Source organism: Hemiscyllium ocellatum, chromosome 15 (genome assembly GCF_020745735.1).
Source record: "Hemiscyllium ocellatum isolate sHemOce1 chromosome 15, sHemOce1.pat.X.cur, whole genome shotgun sequence".
In the NCBI taxonomy this organism is placed as follows: domain Eukaryota; kingdom Metazoa; phylum Chordata; class Chondrichthyes; order Orectolobiformes; family Hemiscylliidae; genus Hemiscyllium; species Hemiscyllium ocellatum.
The window spans coordinates 69,405,088-69,426,530 of record NC_083415.1 but is presented as its reverse complement, the minus strand read 5'-3'; the positions used below and the strand labels follow the sequence as shown (position 1 = coordinate 69,426,530).

The 21,443-nt window shown below is 43.9% G+C and overlaps 1 protein-coding gene across 2 annotated transcripts in view; it reads right to left on the bottom strand.

Moving 5' to 3' along the window:
* Positions 1–21,443, bottom strand: part of fer1l4 (fer-1 like family member 4) — a 355,704-nt gene that overhangs the window by 27,957 nt on the left and 306,304 nt on the right. For both annotated transcript variants that reach the window (XM_060836605.1, XM_060836606.1), the window contains exons 39-40: positions 15,983–16,224; positions 358–632 (exon numbers count right to left, since the gene is read on the bottom strand). In XM_060836605.1, the coding sequence (XP_060692588.1) occupies positions 358–632; positions 15,983–16,224 (517 nt within the window). The remainder of the gene's footprint in view (positions 1–357; positions 633–15,982; positions 16,225–21,443) is intronic.

The following is a 21,443-nucleotide window of genomic DNA, read 5'->3' as shown; positions in this document are numbered from 1 at the left end:
CTGACCAGCAAAAATGGAGAGATCGGGTCACCCACTGGTTTTGGTTCGAATTGAATTAGGGTATCATTACCCCTACTACAGGATTTAATATGGGTTTTTCAATTTTCATCCCAATTTCTCTAATTTACTAAAGGAACTGATCTGGACTGGGGTACAATTTATTAGGTGCCGGTTAATGTCAGGGTATCTTTCCCATTGCACTGGACAGCATTGGGGTGCCTTTCCCCTTGCACTGAATAATGTTGGGGTATTGTTCCCAGTTGGAACCAAGAGGCAAAGAGACAATTTACTAACTCGGGATGCCCATAATCTCAGGTATATCTCAGTTTGAGAGATCAGTAAGTGTCAGCATCTTACCCGAAGGATGTAAGTGTTGTTAGAATTGTCAGTAAACTCAACATCTTCAATATTAACTTTCTTTTTCTTCTTCTTTTTCTTCTTTTTTTTGCTTTCATCCTCTTCCTCCTCATCTTCCACCTCTTTCACTTTGATCAGCGGCCACCATCCTCTCATCCGCTTGCTTCTTATGATGGAAGTGCGTGGACCTGCTTTTTCTTTTGCCATCTTGATGGTACATTGCTTTGCTGTCTTTGCTCCTCGGACCATATCATACAGCTTCAATTCAACAGAACCTATGATGGCAGAAAGGAATTATTAACACAGCCTGTAATTATCTAGCAAGTGAAAATTTGATTTCTGATAGTCAACATGGTTTGTCAAGGGCAGGTTGTGTCTCACAAATCTCAATGAGTTTTTTGAGAAGGTGACCAAGCATGTAGATGAGGGTAGGGCAGTTAACATGGTGTACATGGACTTCAGTAAAGCCTTTGACAAGGTTCCACATAGTAGGCTGTTGGAGAAAATGAGCTGAAAATGTGTTGCTGGAAAAGTGCAGCAGGTCAGGCAGCATCTAAGGAACAGGAGAATCGACGCTCCGGGCTTTATCCCTTCTTCAGGAATGAGGAAAATGTACCAAGCAGGCTAAGATAAAAGGTAGGGAGGAGGGACTTGGGGGAGGGGTGTTGGAAATGCAATAGGTGGAAGGAGGTTGAGGTGAGGATGATAGGCCGGAGTGGGGTGGGGGGGGGGGGGGTGGTGGGGGGAGGCGGAGAGGTCAGGAAGAAGATTGCAGGTTAGGAAGGTGGTGCTGAGTTCGAGGGTTGGGACTGAGACAAGGTGGGGGGAGGGGAAATGAGGAAACTGGAGAAGTCTGAGTTCATCCCTTATGGTTGGAGGGTTCCTAGGTGGAAGATGAGGCGCTCTTCCTCCAGCTGTCGTGTTGCTATGGTCTGGCGATGGAGGAGTCCAAGGACCTGCATGTCCTTGGTGGAGTGGGAGGGGGAGTTGAAGTGTTGAGCCACGGGGCGGTTGGGTTGGTTCTGAAACGTTCTGCAAGTAGGCAGCCTGTCTCCCCAATATAGAGGAGGCCACATCAGGTGCAGCGGATGCAGTAAATGATGTGTGTGGAGGTGCAAGTGAATTTGTGGTGGATATAGAAGGATCCCTTGGGGCCTTGGAGGGAAGTAAGGGTGGAGGTGTGGGCGCAAGTTTTGCATTTCTTGTGGTTGCAGTGGAAGGTGCCAGGAGTGGAGGTTGGGTTGGTGAGGGGTGTGGACTGACGAGGGAGTCACAGAGGGAGTGGTCTTTTCGGAAAGCTGATAGGGGACGGGAGGGAAATATATCCCTAGTGGTGGGGTCCATTTGGAGATGGCGGAAATGATAACAGATGATACGATGTATATGGAGGTTTGTGGGGTGGGAAGTGAGGAGCAGTGGGGTTCTGTCCTGGTGGCGATTGGAGGGGCGGAGCTCCAGGGCGGACGAGTGGGAAGTGGAGGAGATGTGGTGGAGAGCATCGCCGATCACGTCTGGGGGGAAATTGTGGTCTTTGAAGAAGGAGGCCATCTGGGTTGTACGGTATTGGAACTGGTCCTCCTGGGAGAAAGATGCAGCGGAGACAAAGGAATTGGGAATATGGGATGGCGTTTTTACAGAGGGCAGGGTGGGGGGAGGTGTAATCTAGGTAGCTGTGGGAGTCGGTCGGTTTATAGTAAATGTCCGTGTTGATTCGGTCGCCCGAGATAGAAATGGAGAGGTCTAGGAAGGGGAGGGAGGAGTCTGAGATGGTCCAGGTAAATTTGAGGTCAGGGTGAAGAGTGTTGGTAAAGTGGATGAACTGTTCAACCTCCTTGTGGGAGCACGAGGCAGCACCGATACAGTCATTGATATAGTGGAGGAAAAGGTGGGAGTTGGTGCCAGTGTATCTGCGGAAGATGGACTGTTCCACATATTCTATGAAGAGGCAGGCATAGCTGGGGCCCATGCGGGTGCCCATGGCTTCTCCTTTGGTTTGGAGAAAGTGGGAGGATTGGAAAGAGAAGTTATTCAGAGTGAGGACTAGTTCAGTCAGTAGAAGGAGGGTGTCAGTGAAAGGGTACTGGTTGGTACGGCAGGAAAGGAAGAAGCGGAGGGCTTTGAGTCCTTAGTGATGGGGGAATGGAGGTGTACAGGGACTGGATGTCCATGGTGAGGATAAGGCGTTGGGGATCGGGGAAGCGAAAATCATGGAGGAGGTGGAGGGCGTGGGTGGTGTCCCGAACGTAGGTGGGGAGTTCTTGGACTAAGGGGGACAGGACCGTGTCGAGATAGGCAGAGATGAGTTCGGTGGGGCAGGAGCAGGCTGAGACAATGGGATCCGCCGGGGCAGTCAGGTTTGTGGATTTTGGGCAGGAGGTAGAAATGGGGAGGAGCGGGTTGTGGGACTATGAGGTTAGAAGTGGTGGATGGGAGATCCCCTGAGGCGATGAGGTTATGAATGGTCTGGGAGATGATGGTTTGGTGGTGGGAGGTGGGGTCATGGTCAAGGGGGCAGTAGGAGGAGGTGTCCGCAAGCTGGCGTTTAGCCTCAGCGGTGTAAAGATCGGTGCACCAAACTACTACCGTGCCTCCCTTGTCTGCCGGTTTGATAGTGAGGTTAGGGTTGGAATGGAGGGAATGGAGGACTGCATGTTCCGAGTGTGAGAGGTTGGAGTGGGTGAGAGGGGTGGAGAGGTTGAGGCGGTTAATTTTGTGGTGGCAGTTGGCTATGAAAAGATCAGGGGCAGGTAAGAGGCCAGCACGGGGTGTCCAGGCAGATGGGGTGTGTTGGAGGTGGGAGAAGGGGTCATCAGAGGGTGGGCAAGAATCCTGGTTGAAGAAGTAGGCACGGAGGCGAAGGCGGCGGAAGAATTGTTCGATGTCTCGTGGCGTGTTGAACTCGTTAGTCCGAGAGCATAGGGGGATGAAGGTGAGGCCTTTGCCGAGGACTGATCTTTCATCCTCAGAGAGGGGTAGTTCTGCAGGGATGGTGAAAATACGGCAGGGCTGGGAGCTAGGACATGGTGTGGGGCTGGAACTGCATCCTCAGAGAGGGGTCTGTTGGAGAAAATGCAGAGGCATGGGATTGAGGGTGATTTAGCTGTTTAGAGTAGAAACTGGCTTTCTGAAAGAAGGAAGCAAGTGGTGGTTGATGGAAAATATTCAGCCTGGAGTCTGGTTACTAGAGGTGTGCCACAAGGATCTGTTTTGGGACCACTGCTGTTTGTCATTTTTATAAATGACTTAGATGCAGGCATAGATGAATGGGTTAGTAAATTTGCAATAAGATGACACTAAAGTCGGTGGAGTAGTGGACAGTGTGGAAGAATGTTGCACGTTGCAGGGAGACTTGGGATTAACTGTAGAATTGGGCTGAGAGGTGACAAATAGAGTTCAATGCAGCTAAATGTAAGGTGATTCACTTTGGGAAGAATAACAGGAAGGCAGAATACTGGGTCAATGGAAAGATTCTTGGTAGTGTGGATGTGCAGAGGGATCTTGGAGTCCATGTACATAGATCCCTGAAAGTTGCCACCCAGGTTGATTAGATTACTTACAGTATGGAAACAGGCCCTTCGGCCCAACAAGTCCACACCAACTCGCCGAAGCGCAACCCACGCAGATCCATTCCCCTACATTTACCCCTTCACCTAAGCTACGGGCAATTTAGCATGGCCAATTCACCGAACCTGCACATTTTTGGATTGTGGGAGGAAACCGGAGCACCCGGAGGAAACCCACGCAGACACAGGGAGAATGTGTAAACTCCACACAGACAATCGCCTGAGGAGGGAAATGAATCCAGGTCTCTGGCCCTATGAGGCAGCAGTGCTAACCACTGTGCCACCATGCCGCCCACATCATAAAATGAATGAAATTTCTAAAAACTTTAACTATTCCAAAATTACATTACAACACTGATAGTGCTGTTAAGAAGGCGTCCGGTGTGTTAGGTTTCATTGGTAAAGGAATTGAGTTCCGGAGCCATAATATCCTCCACACACATCATTTATTGCATCTGCTGCACCCGATGTGGCTTCCTATACATTGGGGAGACAGGCCGCCTACTTTCAGAACGTTTCAGAGAACACCTCTGGGACACCCGCACCAACCAACTCAACTGCCCCGTGGCTGAACACTTTAACTCCCCCTCCCATTCCGCCAAGAATATGCAGGTCCTTGACCTCCTCCATCGCCAGACCATGGCAACACGATGCCTAGAGGAAGAGTGCCTCATCTTCCACCTAGGAACCCTCCAACCACAAGCAATGAATGCAGATTTCTCCAGCTTTCTCATTTCCCTACCGCACCCCGCCCCCCCCCCCACCTTTTCTCAGTTCCAACCCTCAGACTCAGCACCGCCTTCTTGACCTGCAATCTTCTTCCCGACCTCTCCGCCCCTACCCCCTCTCCGGCCTATCACCCTCACCTTGACCTCCTTCCACCTATCATATTCCCAACGCCCCTCACCCAAGTCCCTCCTCCCTACCTTTTATCTTAGCCTGCTTGGCACACCTTCCTCATTCCTGAAGAAGGGCTTATGCCCGAAACGTCGATTCTCCTGTTCCTTTGATGCTGCCTGACCTGCTGCGCTTTTCCAGCAACTCATTTTTAAGCTCTGATCTCCAGCATCTGCAGTCCTCATTTTCTCCATAATATGTTGCAACTACACAAAACGCTTCTGCGGCCACAGTTGGAATATTGTGTACAGTTCTGGTCGCCTCATTACAGGAAGGATGTGGAGCATTGGAAAAGGTGCAGAGGAGATTTACCAGGATGTTGCCTGGTCTGGAGGGAAGGTCTTATGAGGAAAGGCTGAGAGACTTGGGTCTGTTCTCATTGGAAAGCTGAAGACTAAAAGGGGATTTGACAGAGACATACAAGATGATCAGAGGATTAGATAGGGTAGACAGTCAAAATCTTTTTCCAAGGATGATGATGTCAGCTTGTACAAGGGGGCATCCCTACAAATTGCGGGATGATAGATTTAAGCTGAAAATATGTTGCTGGAAAAGCGCAGCAGGTCAGGCAGCATCCAAGGAGCAGGAGAATCGACGTTTCGGGCATGAGCCCTTCTTCAGGAATCAGGATGATTAATTTAAAGCAGATGTCAAAGGCAGGTTCTTAACTCAGATTGGTAAGGGCATGGAATGCTCTGTCTGCCAATGTAGTTAACTCAGCCACATGAGGCAGATTTTAAAAATCCTTGGATAAGCACATGGATGATGATGGGATAGTGTAGGGGGATGAGCTTAGATGGGTTCACAGGTCAGCACAACATCGAGGGCTGAAGGGCCTGTTCTGCGCTGTATTGTTCTATGTTCTACATAATGGTTCACCTCTGACCACAATTACACAGATGATTATTGTTCCTGCTATCTTCTACACAAAAACATGTAGATTTATTTGTATTTTCAAAAAATATTAAACTTTGAGAGACTGGAATTCTTTTAATGGACTGAACTCTGATGGCTAGTTTTTATGCTTCATTGCCAGAAATCAGCTCAGGTAGGTTTTCATGATCAGAATAAATGGCAGTTATTATGGCTACAAATTGGATTGAAGCCAAATTTTGAAAATACAAATCTAGTTGAATAGGATTTCAACACTTTCTTTGATGGCAAAAGCAAATTGTATTGTATTGAAGTTATGTTAATTGGGTGAGTATTCGTCTTGGTGTAGACATTTAGCGAACAAGTAATCAGTGGTGTAGAGTTTGTGGTGTGTGAACATTGACTGGGAAAGTATATGACTGGACTCTGTTCAACCTGCATTTAAACTCCGGTATTCAACACTTTTTGTGTCTGTGCATCTGATTCTGATTGTTTCTATTTTCACTGACTGTACATGTTACTCTGTGAAACAAGGCCATTTGACTTGTTGTATCTGCACTGGTCATCCATACGAGTTTTATGACAGTGCCATTTTCCTGGCTTTTCTCTCAACCCTGCAAATTGTTTCTGTTCAAATAATTGAAGGCCTTCATGAACCTTCTCCACACTTCCGGACAGTGCATTCCAGATCACAACTATTTGCTGCATAAAGAAGATTTTTTCTCATTTACTTCTTTTGCAAGGCACTATTAATAAAGTCTAGGAAATGCCATGTATTATGTTCAATGACTTATGTGTATATACACCTGAATATACTCCAGAGTGCTGTCCTGGCTTATTTGTTAAATGTAAATGAGGCTGAGAGAGACAGATTTTTAATCAGTAAGGGAATCAAGGTTAGAATCATTGAGTCATTGAAGTCCACAGCATAAAAAATGGCCCTTAAACCATTGCCTCTGTGCGAGTCAAGAACAAGCACCTAACTATTCTAATCACATCTTCCAACACTTGGCATATAGCCTTATATACCTTGGCATCAGAGGTGTATATCTAAATATTTCTTAAATGTTATGAGAATTTCTGCCCCTAACACCTTTACAGGCAGTTCCATCTAGACACTCACCATCCTCTGAGTGAAATTCTTTAGGGCAAAAAGGTGGGAACATTTTGTGGAGCTTGATCAGATCAGCCATCATCTCACTGAATAGCAGAACAAACTCAATGGGCTGAATGATCTTCTTCTGCTCCTACATCTTATAGCCTAACCGCTCTGTAAAAATGGAGCCTGACTTCCAAGGTACGTCTTGGAAGTCAGGCTCCATTTTTACAGAGTGGTGAGGACAGACGGTGGAGAGAATCGAGGGCTGCCGGGGAGGGAGAATGCGTGAACTGTTTTTAAAGGAGCAGCTGAGGGAGAGGCCACAGTGAGGAGCAGAGGGCTGCCGGGTATATATTTGGGCAGCGGCTGAATCCCAAGACACTACATGTGTCGTGTCTCCCACCTGACCTCCTCCTCTAATCAAAAAAAAGGACGCTGGTAAGGCATTTCAATTGATATTTCTTGTGTATCATCTGACTGATTTAAAAGTTTACTGTTAGTTGGTTAGTTGAATAAGACCATAGAGAAGTACTAGAAATTATTTAACTCATAAATTAATTAAATAAGTAGAAATGGCTTGACAGGTGATGTGCTGTAGCTATATGATGTAGGAGCTGACTGATCCCATTGTGAACAGCAGTGACCACATCTGCATCAATTGTTGGCAATCAGAATTAGTAATCTGGATCAACTTCAAACACTGTGGCACATCCGGGAGGGGGAGAGTTAACTGGACGCTTTGTTTCAGCAGGCAGTCACACCCAGTAAATTAAGTAATTCAAATTCAGTTAGTGATCAGGCACAACAGGGTGTGACTGTAAGTGAGGCAGGTAGCGGGATTCTAAGTTCAGGAGTGGAGGAACCTCATCTCTTGGCCTTGTCCAACAGATACGAGATTTTTGCTCCCTGTATAAATGAGGAAAAGGGCTGTGGACAGGATGAGCCAGCTGACCATAGCACCATAGTGCAGAAGACCATTCAAGGGGGTGGGCAAAAAGACAAGTAGTTGTTATAGGGGATTCTATAATTAAGGGGACGGAGAGTATCCTTTGCAAGCTGGATCCGGGGTTCCACATGGTGTATTACCTGCCCAGTGCCAGGATGCAGGAAACCTCCGACCGGCTTGAAAGGATAGTGGAGCGGGAGGGAGGAGGTCCTGTTGTTGTGGTCCACATTGGCACTAACAACATAGACAAGGCTAGAAAGGAGGACCTGCTTGAGGACTTTCAAGCACAAGGCAAGAAATTGAACTGCAGGTCCTCAAGGTTCATAATCTTTGGATTACTGCCCAAGCCACACGCTAATTGGCACAGGGATAAGAAAGTTAGGGAAATAAATGCGTGGCTAAGAAATTGGTGTGGGAAAGAGGGATTCCGTTTCATGGGACATTGGCATCAGTTTTGGAACCGGGGAGTCTGTACTGATGGGACGGTCTCCACCTGAACTGATCTGGAACCAGTGTTCGAGTGAAAAGGATAAAGAGGATGGTCACTAGGACTTTAAACTTATGAGTCGGGGAGAAGGGAAAGGGAAAGTGACAGTGAGTATGGAGTCAAGTCGAAAGATAAGCAGCAAGTTAGCATGTGTGTCGGGTTTAAATTCAAGGCAGACTAGGAATGAAGCAAAAAGGAAGGATAACTGAGGCCATGTTACTAGAGATGTTGGAAATCATGAGGATAAGAAAATTAGCATTAAGGCACTTTACCTGAATGTTCGTAGTATTCGTAAAAAAGTGGATGAATTAACGGCACAAATCACCATGAATGATTATGAAGTGGTAGGCATCACAGAGATGTGGTTGCAGGGACTTCAGGATTGGCAGTTAAACTTCCAAGGATTTATGACTTATTGAAAGTTGGGCAGAGGGGCCAGGGTTGCCTTCTTCGTTAGGAATAAAATTAATCTATGATACTGAATGATATAGGGTCAGATGATGTGGAGTCTGTGTGGGTGGAGTTGAGGAACTGCAAAGGCAAAAAACCATAATAGGAGTTATGTACAGACCTCCTAACAGTGGTCAGCACCAGGGATGCAAGATGTATCAGGAAATAGATAGGGCATGTCAGAAAGGCATGGTCACGGTGATCATGGGGAATATCAATATGCAGATGGACTGGGTGAATAATGTTGCCAGTGGCTCCAAAAAAATGGAATTCATGGAATGCTTACAGGATGGCTTTTTGGAACGCCTTGTGATGGAGCCCACAAGAGAGCAGGCTGTTCTGGACCCAGTGCTAGGTAATGAGCCAGATTTTATAAAAGATCTTAAAGTAAGCGGACACTTAGGAGGCAGCATCATAATGTGATAGAGTTCAGTCTGCAGTTTGAAAGAGAGGAGACAAAATCAGATGTAATGGTGTTACAGTTAAATAAAGGTAATTACATGGGCATGAGAGAGGAACTGACGAAAATCGACTGGAAGCAGAGCCTAGCAGGGAAGATAGTAGAGCAACAATGGCAGGGGTTTCTGGGTGTAATTGAGGACACTGTACAGAGGTTCATCCCAAAGAAAGATAATTGAATGGGGTGGGGGACAGGAATTAAACAGCCATGGCTGACAAAGGAAGTCAGGAAATGTGTCAAAGTAAAAGAAAGAGCCTATAAAATGGCCAACACTACGCAGAAATCAGAAGATTGGGAAGATTACAAATACAACAGGGGATAACAAAGAGAGAAGTAAGGAAAGAGAGGATCAAATATGAAGGTAGACTAGCCAGTAATATTAGAAATGATAGTAAAAGTTCCTTTCAATATATAAGAAACAAACGAGAGGCAAAAGTAGACATTGGGCCGCTCCATATTGATGCAGCAAGGTTAGTGCGGGTAGATAAGGAAATAGCTGAAGAACTTAATAAGTACTTTGAGTCAGTCTTCACAGTCGAAGACATGAGTAATATCCCAACAATTAAGGAGAGTGACGGAGCAGAGTTGAGTATGATAGCCATCACAAAACAGAAAGTGCTAGAAAAGCTAAAACGTCTAAAAATTGATAAATCTCCTGGCCCCAATGGGCGACATCCTAGAGTTCTGAGGGAGATGGCTGACAAAATAGTGGAGGTGTTTGTTGTGATCTTTCAAAAGTCACTAGAGTCAGGGAAAGTCCCAAGTAAAGGGAAAGGGAAGCATACATAAGGTCTAGGTCTTTTCTCTTCTTACAGATGCTGCCAGACTGCTGAGATTTTCCAGCATTTTCTCTTTTGGTTTCAGAAAAGTGGCAGATGGTTTTCAATCCAGCCAAATGTGAGGTGGCGCATTTAGGAAGAATATTGGAAGAGAAGGGCAAGTCTTAAACGAGGAATCAAGCGGGCTAAAAGAGGTAATGAAATAGCTTTAGCAAGCAGAATTAAGGAGAATCCCAAAGCATTTTCTTCTTATGTAAGAAGCAAGCGGGTAACTAGAGAAAGGATTGGTCCAATAAAGGATAACAAAGGAAGGCTGTGTGTCGAACCTGAGAGAATGGGTGAAATTGTGAATGATTACTTTGCATCAGTGTTCACTGAGGAGAGGAACATGATGAATGCTGAGATTAGAGATAGAAGTTTGATTAGTCTGGATCACATTGACATAAGGAGGAAAGATGTGTTGGGTAGGCTAGAGGGTATTAAGGTGGACAAATCCCCAGGACCGGATGGGATCAATCCCAGGTTGCTGAGGGAGGTAAGAGAGGAAATAGCTGGGGCCCTAGTAGATATCTTTGTGGCATCCTCAAATACAGATGAGGTGCCGGAGGACTGGAGGATTGCTCATGTTGTCCCCCTGTACAAGAAGGGTAGTAGGGATATTCCGGGTAAGTACAGACCAGTAAGCCCAATGTCAGTAGTGGGAAAGTTGCTGGAGAAGGTACTGAGGGATAGGATATATTTATATTTAGAAACGAATTGGCTTATCAGTGATGGGCAACATGGTTTTGTGCGGGGGAGATCTTGCCTTACCAACTTAATAGAGTTCTTGGCTGAAAATGTGTTGCTGGTTAAAGCACAGCAGGTTAGGCAGCATCGAAGGAACAGGAAATTCGACGTTTCGGGCATAAGCCCTTCATCAGGAAGGGCTTATGCCCGAAACGTCGAATTTCCTGTTCCTTGGATGCTGCCTAACCTGCTGTGCTTTAACCAGCAACACATTTTCAGCTGTGATCTCCAGCATCTGCAGACCTCATTTTATACCCTAATAGAGTTCTTGACCCGGGTTCAATTCCTGCCTCGGGCAACTGTCTGTGTGGAGTTTGCACATTCTCCCCGTGTCTGCGTGGGTTTCCTCCGGTGCTCCGGTTTCTGCCCACAGTCCAAAGATTTGCAGGTTAGGTGAACTAGCCATGCTAAATTGTCTATAGTGTTAGGTGAAGGGGTAAATATAGGGGAATAGGTCTGGGTGGATTGCTTTTCGGAGGGTCGGTGTGGACTAATTGGACTGAAGGGCCTGTTTCCACACTGTAAGAAATCTAGTCTAATAAAAAAAGTGACCCAGTTGATAGATGAAGGAAGGGCTGTTGATGTCATATACATGGACTTTAGTAAGGCGTTTGATAAGGTTCCCCATGGTAGACTAATGGAGAAAGTGAAGTCACATGCTTTGCAGGGTGTTCTAGCTAGGTGGATAAAGAACTGATTGAGCAACAGGAGACAGAGAGTGGTAGTTGAAGGGAGTTTCTTGCAATGGAGAAAGGTGACCAGTGGTGTTCCACAGGGGTCAGTGTTGGGGCCACTGTTATTTGTAATGTACATAAATGATCTGGAAGAGGGCCCTGTTGGCATGATCAGCAAGTTTGCAGGTGACACGAAGACTGGTGGAGTAGCAGAATGCAAAGGGACTGTCAGAGAATACAGGAGGATATAGATAGACTGGAGAGTTGGGTGGAAAAGTGGCTTTGACAAAGGGTCAGTTAGACTCGAAACATCAACTCTTTTCTCTTCTTAAAGATGCTGCCAGACCCACTGAGATTTTCCAGCATTTTCTCTTTTGGTTTCAGAAAAGTGGCAGATAGTTTTCAATCCAGACAAATGTGAGGTGATGAATTTAGGGAAGTCTAATTCTAGAGTAAATTATACAATGAACGGAAACGCCTTGGGAAAAGTTGATGGGCAGAGAGATCTGGTAGTGCAGGTCCATTGTACCCTGAAGGTTGCTGCACAGGTGGATAGAGTGGTCAAGAAGGCATATAGTATGCTTGCCTTCATTGGGTGGGGTATTGAGCATAAGAGCTGGCAAGTCATGTTAACATTGTGTAAGACATTGGTTCAGCTGCATTTAGAATACTGTGTACAATTCTGTTCGCCACATTACCAAAGAGAGAGGGTGCTTTGGAGAGGGTGCAGAGAAGGTTTACGAGGATGTTGCCTGGTATGGAAGGTGCGAGCTATGAAGAAAGGTTGAATAGGTTAGGTTTATTTTCATAGAAAAAAGGAGATTGAGGGGGGACCTGATTGAGGTTTATAAAATCATGAAGGGTATAGACAGGGTGGATAGAGACAAGCTTTTTCCCAGGGTGAAGGAATCATTAATGAGAGGTCACACTTTGAAGGTGAGAGGTGGAAAGTTTAAGGGGGATACACATGGCAAGTACTTCACACAGAGGGTGGTGGGCATTTGGAATGTGTTGCCAGCAGAGGTGGTAGAAACAGGCACAGTAGATTCATTTAAGATGCGTCTGGATAAATGCATGAGTAGGTGGGGAGCAGAAGGATACAGATGCTTAGGAATTGATCGACAGGTTTAGACAGTACGTTTGGATCAGCTCAGGCTTGGAGGGCTGAAGGGCCTGTTCCTGAGCTGTAAATTTTCTTTGTTTTTTGATTGGAAAATTGTTGTTATAACTCCCTTGTTTAAGAAAGGATCAAGACAAAAAATGGAAAATTATAGGCTGATTAACCTAACTTTGGTTGTTGATAAAATTCTAGAATCCATTGTTAAGGATGAGATTTCTAAATTTTTGGAAGTGCAGAGTCGGCTTAAAACAAGTCAGCATGGATTTAGTAAGGGGAGGTCGGTCTGACAAACCTGTTATAATTCTTTGAAGATGGATGTTATCTATCTTGACTTCCGAAAGACCTTTGATAAGGTGCCTCACAGTTGGCTGCTGAGTAAGGTGAGGATCCTTGGTGTTCGAGATGAATTAATAGCATGGATTGAGGATTGGCTGTCTGACAGAAGGCAGAGAGTTGGGATAAAAGGTTCTTTGTTGTAATGGCAGCCAGTGACAAACAATGTCCCGCAGGGTTCAGTGTTGGGCCGCAGCTGTTCACTTTATCTATTAATGATCTGGATGAAGGGACTGGAGGCATTCTGGCGAAGCTTGCTGATGATACAAAGTTAGGTGGACAGGCAGGTAATACTGAGGAGGTGGGGAGGCTGCAGAAAGGTTTAGACAGTTTAGGAGAGTGGTCCAGGAAATTCAACACGAGCAAATGCAAAGTCTTGCACTTTGGAAAGAAGATTACAGGCATGGACTATTTTCTAAATGATGAGAAGATTCATAAAGCCAAAGTACAAAGGGATCTGGGAGTGCTAGTTCAGGATCCTCTAAAGGTTAACTTGCAGTTTGAGTCCATGATTAAGAAAGCAAATGTAATGTTATTTATGTCAAGAGGGTTGAAATATAAAAGCAGCATTGTGCTTCTGAGACTTTATAAAGCTGTAGTTAGGCCCCAATTAGAATACTGTGTCCAATTTTGGGCCCCACACCTCAGGAAGGACATACTGGCACTGCAGCTTGTCCAGCAGAGATTCACACGGATGATCCCTGGAATGGTAAGCCTAACATATGATGAATGGCTGAGGATCCTGGAATTTTATTCATGAGACTTTAGAAGATTGAGGGGAGATCAAATAGAAGCTTACAGGATAATGCATGGATTAGAAAAGGTGGACTCTAGGAAGTTGTTTCCGCTAGGCAGGGAGACGAATGGACACAGCCTTAGGATTAGTGGGGGGTCAATTTAGAACAGAAATGAGGAGAAATTTCTTCAGCCAGAGAGTGGTGGCCTGTGGAATTCATTGCCACAGAGTGCAGTGGGGGCCGGGACGTTAAATGTCTTTAAGGCAGAGATTGATAAATTCTTGATCTCGCAAGGAATTGAGGGCTACAGGGAGAGTGCAGGTAAATGGAGTTGAAATGCCAATTAGCCATGATTAAATGGTGGAGTGGACTCAATGGAACAAATGGCCTTACTTCCACTCCTATGTTTTATGGGGTCTTATAGTCTAACAAACTATATTTCCTCACACTTCACCACATTGAACTTCATCTGGCACCTATCTGCATACTCTACCAAGCTGGCATTATTTTTTTAAAGTTCTACACTATCCTCATCACAGTTTATAATGCTTCCAAGTTTTGTATAATGTGCAAATTTTAAAACTGCCTCTTGTTAAAACTGTTTCAATTTGCGTTTTGCTTATATGGTTTCTGTTTGTAACGATTATGTTGTGTTTATATTTCTACTTTCACCATTTGAGTTTGAGTTTCTGTTCCCATTTCACTGTTTGCACAACTCTATGAGCTGTCATTGAAGTTGTCTGAGGTAAACTGAGGTGGACAAATCTGCTAGAAGTCTTTGAGGACATAACAAGGAAAGGGAACAAGGAGGAATCAGTGAATATTGATTTACTTGAATTTTCAGAAGTCTCACAATAAAATCCCTTACAAAAGATTAATTTGCAAACTTAAGGAGCATGGGATCAGAGATCATGTACAGAAATGGATCAAAAACTGGATATCAAACAGGAAGTAAAGAGTAGGAATAATGGGTCTTCTTCCTAATGGCAGGCAGTGATTAGTGGAGTACCACAGGGATCTGTGCTTAGATAAGAGCAATTCACAATCAATATTAATGATATTGATCAGGGAACTACATGTCATATCTTCAAGTTTGCAGATGATGCAAAGATATGTGAGTTGGGTTTGTGCTATGAGGAGGATGCAGAGAAGCTTCAGTATGTTTTGGACATATACATGGCAGATTCAATATAATGTGTCGTTGTCCACTTTAGTAGTGAAAACAGGCAGGCATATTATTATTTGAATGCCAACAGGTTGGGAAAGGGGGAGGCAATGGCCTAGTGGTATTATTGCTGGACTGTTAAACCAGAGACCCAGATAATGTTCTGGGGACCCTGGTTTGAATCCTGACACAGTGGATGGTGGAATATGAATTCAATAAATATCTGGAATTAAGAGTCTAATGATGACCATGAATCTATTATCGATTGTTGGAAAAACCCATCTGGTTTATTAATATCCTTTAGGGAAGGAAATTGCCATCCTTACCTGGTCTGGCCTACATTTGACTGCAGACACACAAGCAATTTGGTTGCCTCTGAACAACTAGGGATGAGCAACAAATGATGCCTAGCCAGAGAGGCCCTCATCCCATGAATGGATTTTTAAAAAATGCAATAAGAACTGGGTGTCCTTGTACACTAGTTACTTTAAGTAAGCATGCAGGTGCAGCGACTGGTGAAGAAGGCAAATGGAGTGTTGGTCTTCATTGTGAGAGGATTCAAGTACAGGAGCAGGGATGTGTTGCTGCAACTGTACAGGGCCTTGGTGAGATCACACCTGGAGTATTGTGTGCAGTTTTGGTCTCCTTATCTGAAAAAAAGAATGTTCTCACTCTCGAGGTATTGCAGTGAAGCTTTCTGGGATAGCAGGACTAACGTGCGGGGAGAGACTGGATCACTTAAGCTGTATTCACTTGATTTCAGAAGAATGGAAGGGGAGGTTCTTTTAAAAAATCTATAAAATTCTAACAGAATTACATAGGATAGCTGCAGGAAAGATGACTAGGGAGTCCTGAACCAGGGGTCACAGTCCAAAGATAGACAGGAAGCCATTTAGGACTGAGATGAGGAGAAATATCTTCACCCAGAGAGTGGTGAGACCCGAAAGTGGCTGAGGCCAAATCACTATATTTTTAAGAAGGGCTAAAGGGATCAAAGGATATGGGGAGAAAATGGGAAAGTGCTATTGATTGGATGATCAGCTATGATCACATGGAATAGCAGAGTAGGCTCAAAAGGCCAAATTGTCTATTCTGCTCCAAGTTTCTATGTTTGTATGTTTCAAAGTTTCAAACCCTGATATTATCTTATGAAATCTCTTCTATCCCCTCACCATGATTTTTACATATTTTAAAAAGGAACAAGGAAGGAATTTTTGAAAAAAAAACCTAGAAGCAAACAGATTTGAAATGCTTACCCAGAAAGTCATTCGCAGAAATCAAGTCATAATCCCAAACTTGGAGCATGAGAACAGCAGGTTGTCGAAACTCAGACTCTTCCAAAGAGAAAATGGATTCCTTCTTCTTATAAACAATCTCTTTCTCTGTTGGCAGATAGTCAAAGCGGAAGACAAAGCGCCAGTTGAAATTTCCCTCTCCAGTCAGAGAATTAAAATGGACATCAGTCTCTTGTTTATCATCTTCTAAACCCTTTAACCAACTGTGAAATTAAAAAGAAACAGTTTAGATGCCGAGAATCTCAAGTTCCTAACACATGTTCTATACTCTGTATATATTGGAAACTGGACCTTACTCTTATTCCTGCTTGTGATCACCATCTGGTTACTATTTTCATGTTTGTTTGTATTGGTACTGGATGAGAAAATGGTGAGGTTCTGCTGCGAACATTGGGTGACAGGCAATTCATGGGATAAAGGGCAGTGAGAGATAAGAACTAATTTTAAAAGTTTCTATGGGTATGTAAGATTTGCAAAAAGAAATGTGAGTTCATTCAATATAGGGAAAGGAGATAGAGTGGGAAATGAGGAAATGATTGAAATGTTAACTACAATTTATTCATTCATGGGATGTGGACCTCACTGACTGGGCCGACATTTATTGCCCATTCCTAATTGTCCTTGAGAAGGTGTTGGTGAGCTGCCTTCTCTTGGTTCATGGGTTGTATGTTATACCCAAAGTATCAATTTGTATCCAGACCAGTCACTGAGTCAGAAACTAAGACACTGATCTTTATGGATAGGGCTTTTTAACTACTCAGCCTTTGGTATTGTGGTCAGTTGGCCAGCAGCAGAAATGTCAATAAGACTGTTTAAGAGCTACAATCTAGCATGCTGGGGATTTTGGTCAAGTCAGTTTAAACTCTGACCCAGGGTATAAACTGTGGCCTGCAGTTTTCTGTCTTGACCAAATGAGGGAGGTTTCATGATGGTCTGCTATACTGGCACCATATTACTTTATGTGGAGTATGGAATGTGACTGTTTACAACTTGGTGTAAACATTAAGATAATAGACAATAGACAATAAGTGCAGGAGTAGGCCATTCTGCCCTTTGAGCCTGCATCATTCAATATGATCATAGTTGATCATCCTTAATCAGTATCCTGTTCCTGCCGTATCTCCATAACCCTTGATTCCACTATCCTTGAGAGCTCTATCCAACTCTTTCTTAAATGAATCCAGAGACTGGGCCTCCACTGCCCTCTAGGGCGGAGCATTCCACACAGCCACCACTCTCTGAGTGAAGAAGTTTCTCCTCATCTCTGTCCTAAATGGTCTATCCCGTATTTTTAAGCTGTGTCCTCTGGTTCGGCACTCACCCATCAGCGGAAACATGTTCCCTGCCTCCAGAGTGCCCAATCCTTTAATAATCTTATATGTCTCAATCAGATCCCCTCTCAGTCTTCTAAACTCAAGGGTATACAAGCCCAGTCGCTCCAGTCTTTCAGCGTAAAGTAGTCCTGCCATTCCAGGAATTGACCTTGTGAACCTACGCTGCACTCCTTCAATAGCCAGAATGTCTTTCCTCAAATTTGGAGACCAGACTGCACACAGTACTCCAGGTGTGGTCTTACCAGGGCCCTGTACAGCTGCAGAAGAAACTCTTTACTTCTATACTCAATCCCTCCTGTTATGAAGGCCAGCATGCTATTAGCCTTCTTCACCACCTGCTGTACCTGCATGCTTGCCTTCATTGACTGGTGCACAAGAACACCCAGATCTCTCTGTACTGCCCCTTTACCTAAATTGATTCCATTTAGGTAGTAATCTGCCTTCCAGTTCTTGCCTCCAAAGTGGATAACCATACATTTATCCACATTAAACTGCATCTGCCATGCATCTGACCACTCACCTAACCTGTTCAGGTCACCCTGTAATCTCCTAACATCCTCTTCACATTTCACCCTGCCACCCAGCTTAGTATCAAAGCAAGATCTATAATGAGAACAAAGTTAGCCACTTCATTCAAATCAGGGCAGTATTTGTTTCAAACCAAACCTATTTTATATTGATTATCAGGTACTTACGGAGTTAAAATAAAAAAATTATTTAATGAATGTATAGTTGACTCCCTGTCTTTTGTCTGTCATACAAAGGAAGAAAACTTGGGAGAAAATTAAGTACTCCTTTCGGGTAACAGTATTTTTAAGTCAATGAAAACAATATGCTGTGACAAACTTGAACCTGCATTTGAGAGTGTAGTGCTGGAAAAGCACAGCAGATCAGGCAGCATTCGAGGAGCAGGAGAATCAATGTTTCAGGCATAAGCCCTTCATCATCAAAGGGCTTATGTCTGAAACATCAATTCTCCTGCTTCTCGGATGCTGCCTGACCTGTTGGCCTTTTCCAGCACCACAGTCTCGACTCTGATCTCCAGCATCTGCAGTCCTCACTTTTTCCGAGTTGAATCTGCATTGTCAGGCTCAGAGATAAGAACACAAGAGTCACAAGAGTCTAACTAGTAAGTCTTTTTAATATTTTTTTCTTTATACCCAGGTGTAGTCTTACACACAACTGAACATTTTCTTTCCCGTCACCGAACCACCTCTTGTGCATTTTTTGTTCATCTATGAACCGTTATCAGTAAATCACAATTGAATAATTTACATACAAAGCTAGTTAAGGGCAATGCAAAACATCAACATTGAGAGACTACTCAGTCTTACAGCTCGTTCTTCACACCAGTCCCATCTGACCCCATTATATCCACCTAGTCTATTAATTCCTCAACAGCAATCACATGCTTAACTACTTACTAAATTAACAGATTCTTCTCTTCATTTTAAACTCATTTTTAGGTATATCTAGTGCTGCTTTTACCTGATACAGTTGGTTCTGCTATAATGTGTGTTTCTTCAATGCAAATTGGCTTTAACATGATTGAAGAAGTTAGACTGTTAATTGTAGAATGTGAACTTTCCTTAGCTGTGTTGGCTATAATGTGATTCTGATCTCATTAATTTAAATGGCTCAGCTATGGTACAATTTGTTTATAAAGCAAGATCGCATGAGAACGGAACTATTGTGTTCTATCAGAACCAATTGTATGCCCTCCTGCAATCTTCACTGAACCAGAGTTGCTCCCTGACTTGATGGTAATGATAAAGTGATTGTGATGGTCATGTCTGGGATATTGCTTGTAAGGTAACATAAGTGTTTTTAATTTTAATTCATTGAAGGTTGTGGGTTTTGCTGGCCAGGCCAGAATTTATTGCCAATCATTAATTGCCCTTAAGAAGATTGTGGTCAATGGCCTTCTTGGGCCACTGCAGCTCATTTGGTTTAGGGATCACAGCCATATTAGGGAGGGAGTTCTATGATTTTGAGCCAGCGACAGTGAAGGAATGGTAATATTACTACTACAATGATACTTGGAATAAGGGATTTTAGACACAAGAGAAGATTAGAGAATTTGGACTTATTCTCTTTAGAACAGAGATTAAGAAGCGACCTTATTAAGGTGTTCAAAATTAGGAATAATTGTAGAATGTAGAATGTTAGGAATAATTTTGAATGGGTAAAGAAGTATATTCTATTTCCATTAGTTTGTACGTCAGTAGTTGGGGTTACAATTCCAAATTTGTCAGCAAGACAGCTAGGAGTGAGATGAGGAGAAACTTACTTAAACAGAGAGTTGTTAGGATTTGGAATGTACTGCCTGGCAGAGCGATGATATCGGACTCTGTTGGAGGTTTCAAAGGAGAGTTGGATATATATTTGAAGGCAATGAAAATAGAAGGTTAAAGAGATAGGGCTGAAGAATAGGACTAACTGGGTAGTTCTTTCAGTAGCTCGTACAAACACGATAGATTCTATATTTCCAAGTCAGAATAGTGAATGACTGAGAGGGTAACTTGTGGGTGGTGGTACATTTGCTCTTTTCAGTGGTAGTGGTCATTGGTTTGGAAGGCTGTCTGAGGAGCACATGGAGAATTTCAACAATGCACCTTGTAGATCGTACACACTGCTGCTACTGAGTGTACGTGGTACAACAAGTGGAATTCTTGTGAATGTGGTACCAATCAAGTGGCTGTTTTATCCTTGTGGTTGGTGGACAGGCTTTGGGAAGTCAGGAGGGAAGGTACTCACTGCAGGATTCCTAGCCACTGATTTGCTCTCGTAGCTACAGGAATGGCTGGTCCAGTGCATAATCGGTGCCAATTAACCTTGAGGAATGCACCCTAATATTTGATTGCCATGGTGAAAAAATGCTGTTATTTCATAAGACCATAAGACATAGGAGCAGAAATTAGACCATTCAGCCCATCGAGTCATTCAATCATGGCGGATAAATTTGTCAACCTCATTCTCCTGCCTTCTCCCCCATAATCCTTGATCCCCTTAATACTCAAGAACCTATCTATCTCAGTCTTAAATATACTCAATGACCTGGCCTCCACAGCCTTCTGTGGCAATGAATTCCATAGATTCCCCACTCTTGGCTGAAGAAGTTTCTCCTTATCTCCGTTCTAAAATGTCTTCCCTTTACTGTAAGGGTCCTAATCTTTCCCACCAATGGAAACATCTTCCCAACATCTACTGTGTCCAGACCATTCAGCATTCTGTAAGTTTCAGTTTCATCTTCTATACTGCATCAAATATAAACCCAGAGTCCTCAAATGTTCCTCATATATTTAGCTTTTCAATCCTGGGATCATTCTTGTGAACCTCCTCTGAACACACTCCAGGACCAGTACATCCTTATTGAGATATGGGGATTAAAGGTGTGCACAATGCTCCAAATATGGTCTGACTAGAGATTTATATAGCATTAGAAGTATATTCCTGCTTTTATTTCCTAGTCCTCTCAAAATAAATGCCATCATTGCATTTGCTTTCCTAATTACTGACTCAACCTGCAAGTTTATCTTGAAAGAATTCTGGACCAGAACTCCCAAGTCTTTTTGCACTTCAGACTTCTGGATTTTCTCCCCATTTAGAAAATAGTCCATTCCTCTATTCTTCCTACCAAAGTGCATGGCCTCACACTTTCCCATGTATGCCATCTGCCACCTCTTTACCCACTCTCCTAACCTGTCCAAGACCTTCTGCAGCCTCCCCACCTCCTCAATGCTACCTGTCCCTCTACCTATCTTTGTATCGCCTGCAAACTGAGCCAGAATGCCCTCAGTTCCTTCATCGAAATAGTTAATGTATAAAAAGTTATTGCCCCAACAGAGAGCCTTGAGGAACACTACTTATCACCAGCTGCCATCTAGGGAAGGACCCTTTTATCCCCACTCTCTGCTTTCTGCCAGACAGCCAAGCTTCAATCCATGCTAGCACCTTGCCTCTGACACCTTGGGCCCTTATCTTACTAGGTAGCCTCCCAAGAAACACCTTGTCTATTTTCATCACTATCTATAATCTTATCTATACCTTACCACTCTTTCCACCCTTCTCTTTGTAATATACCATGA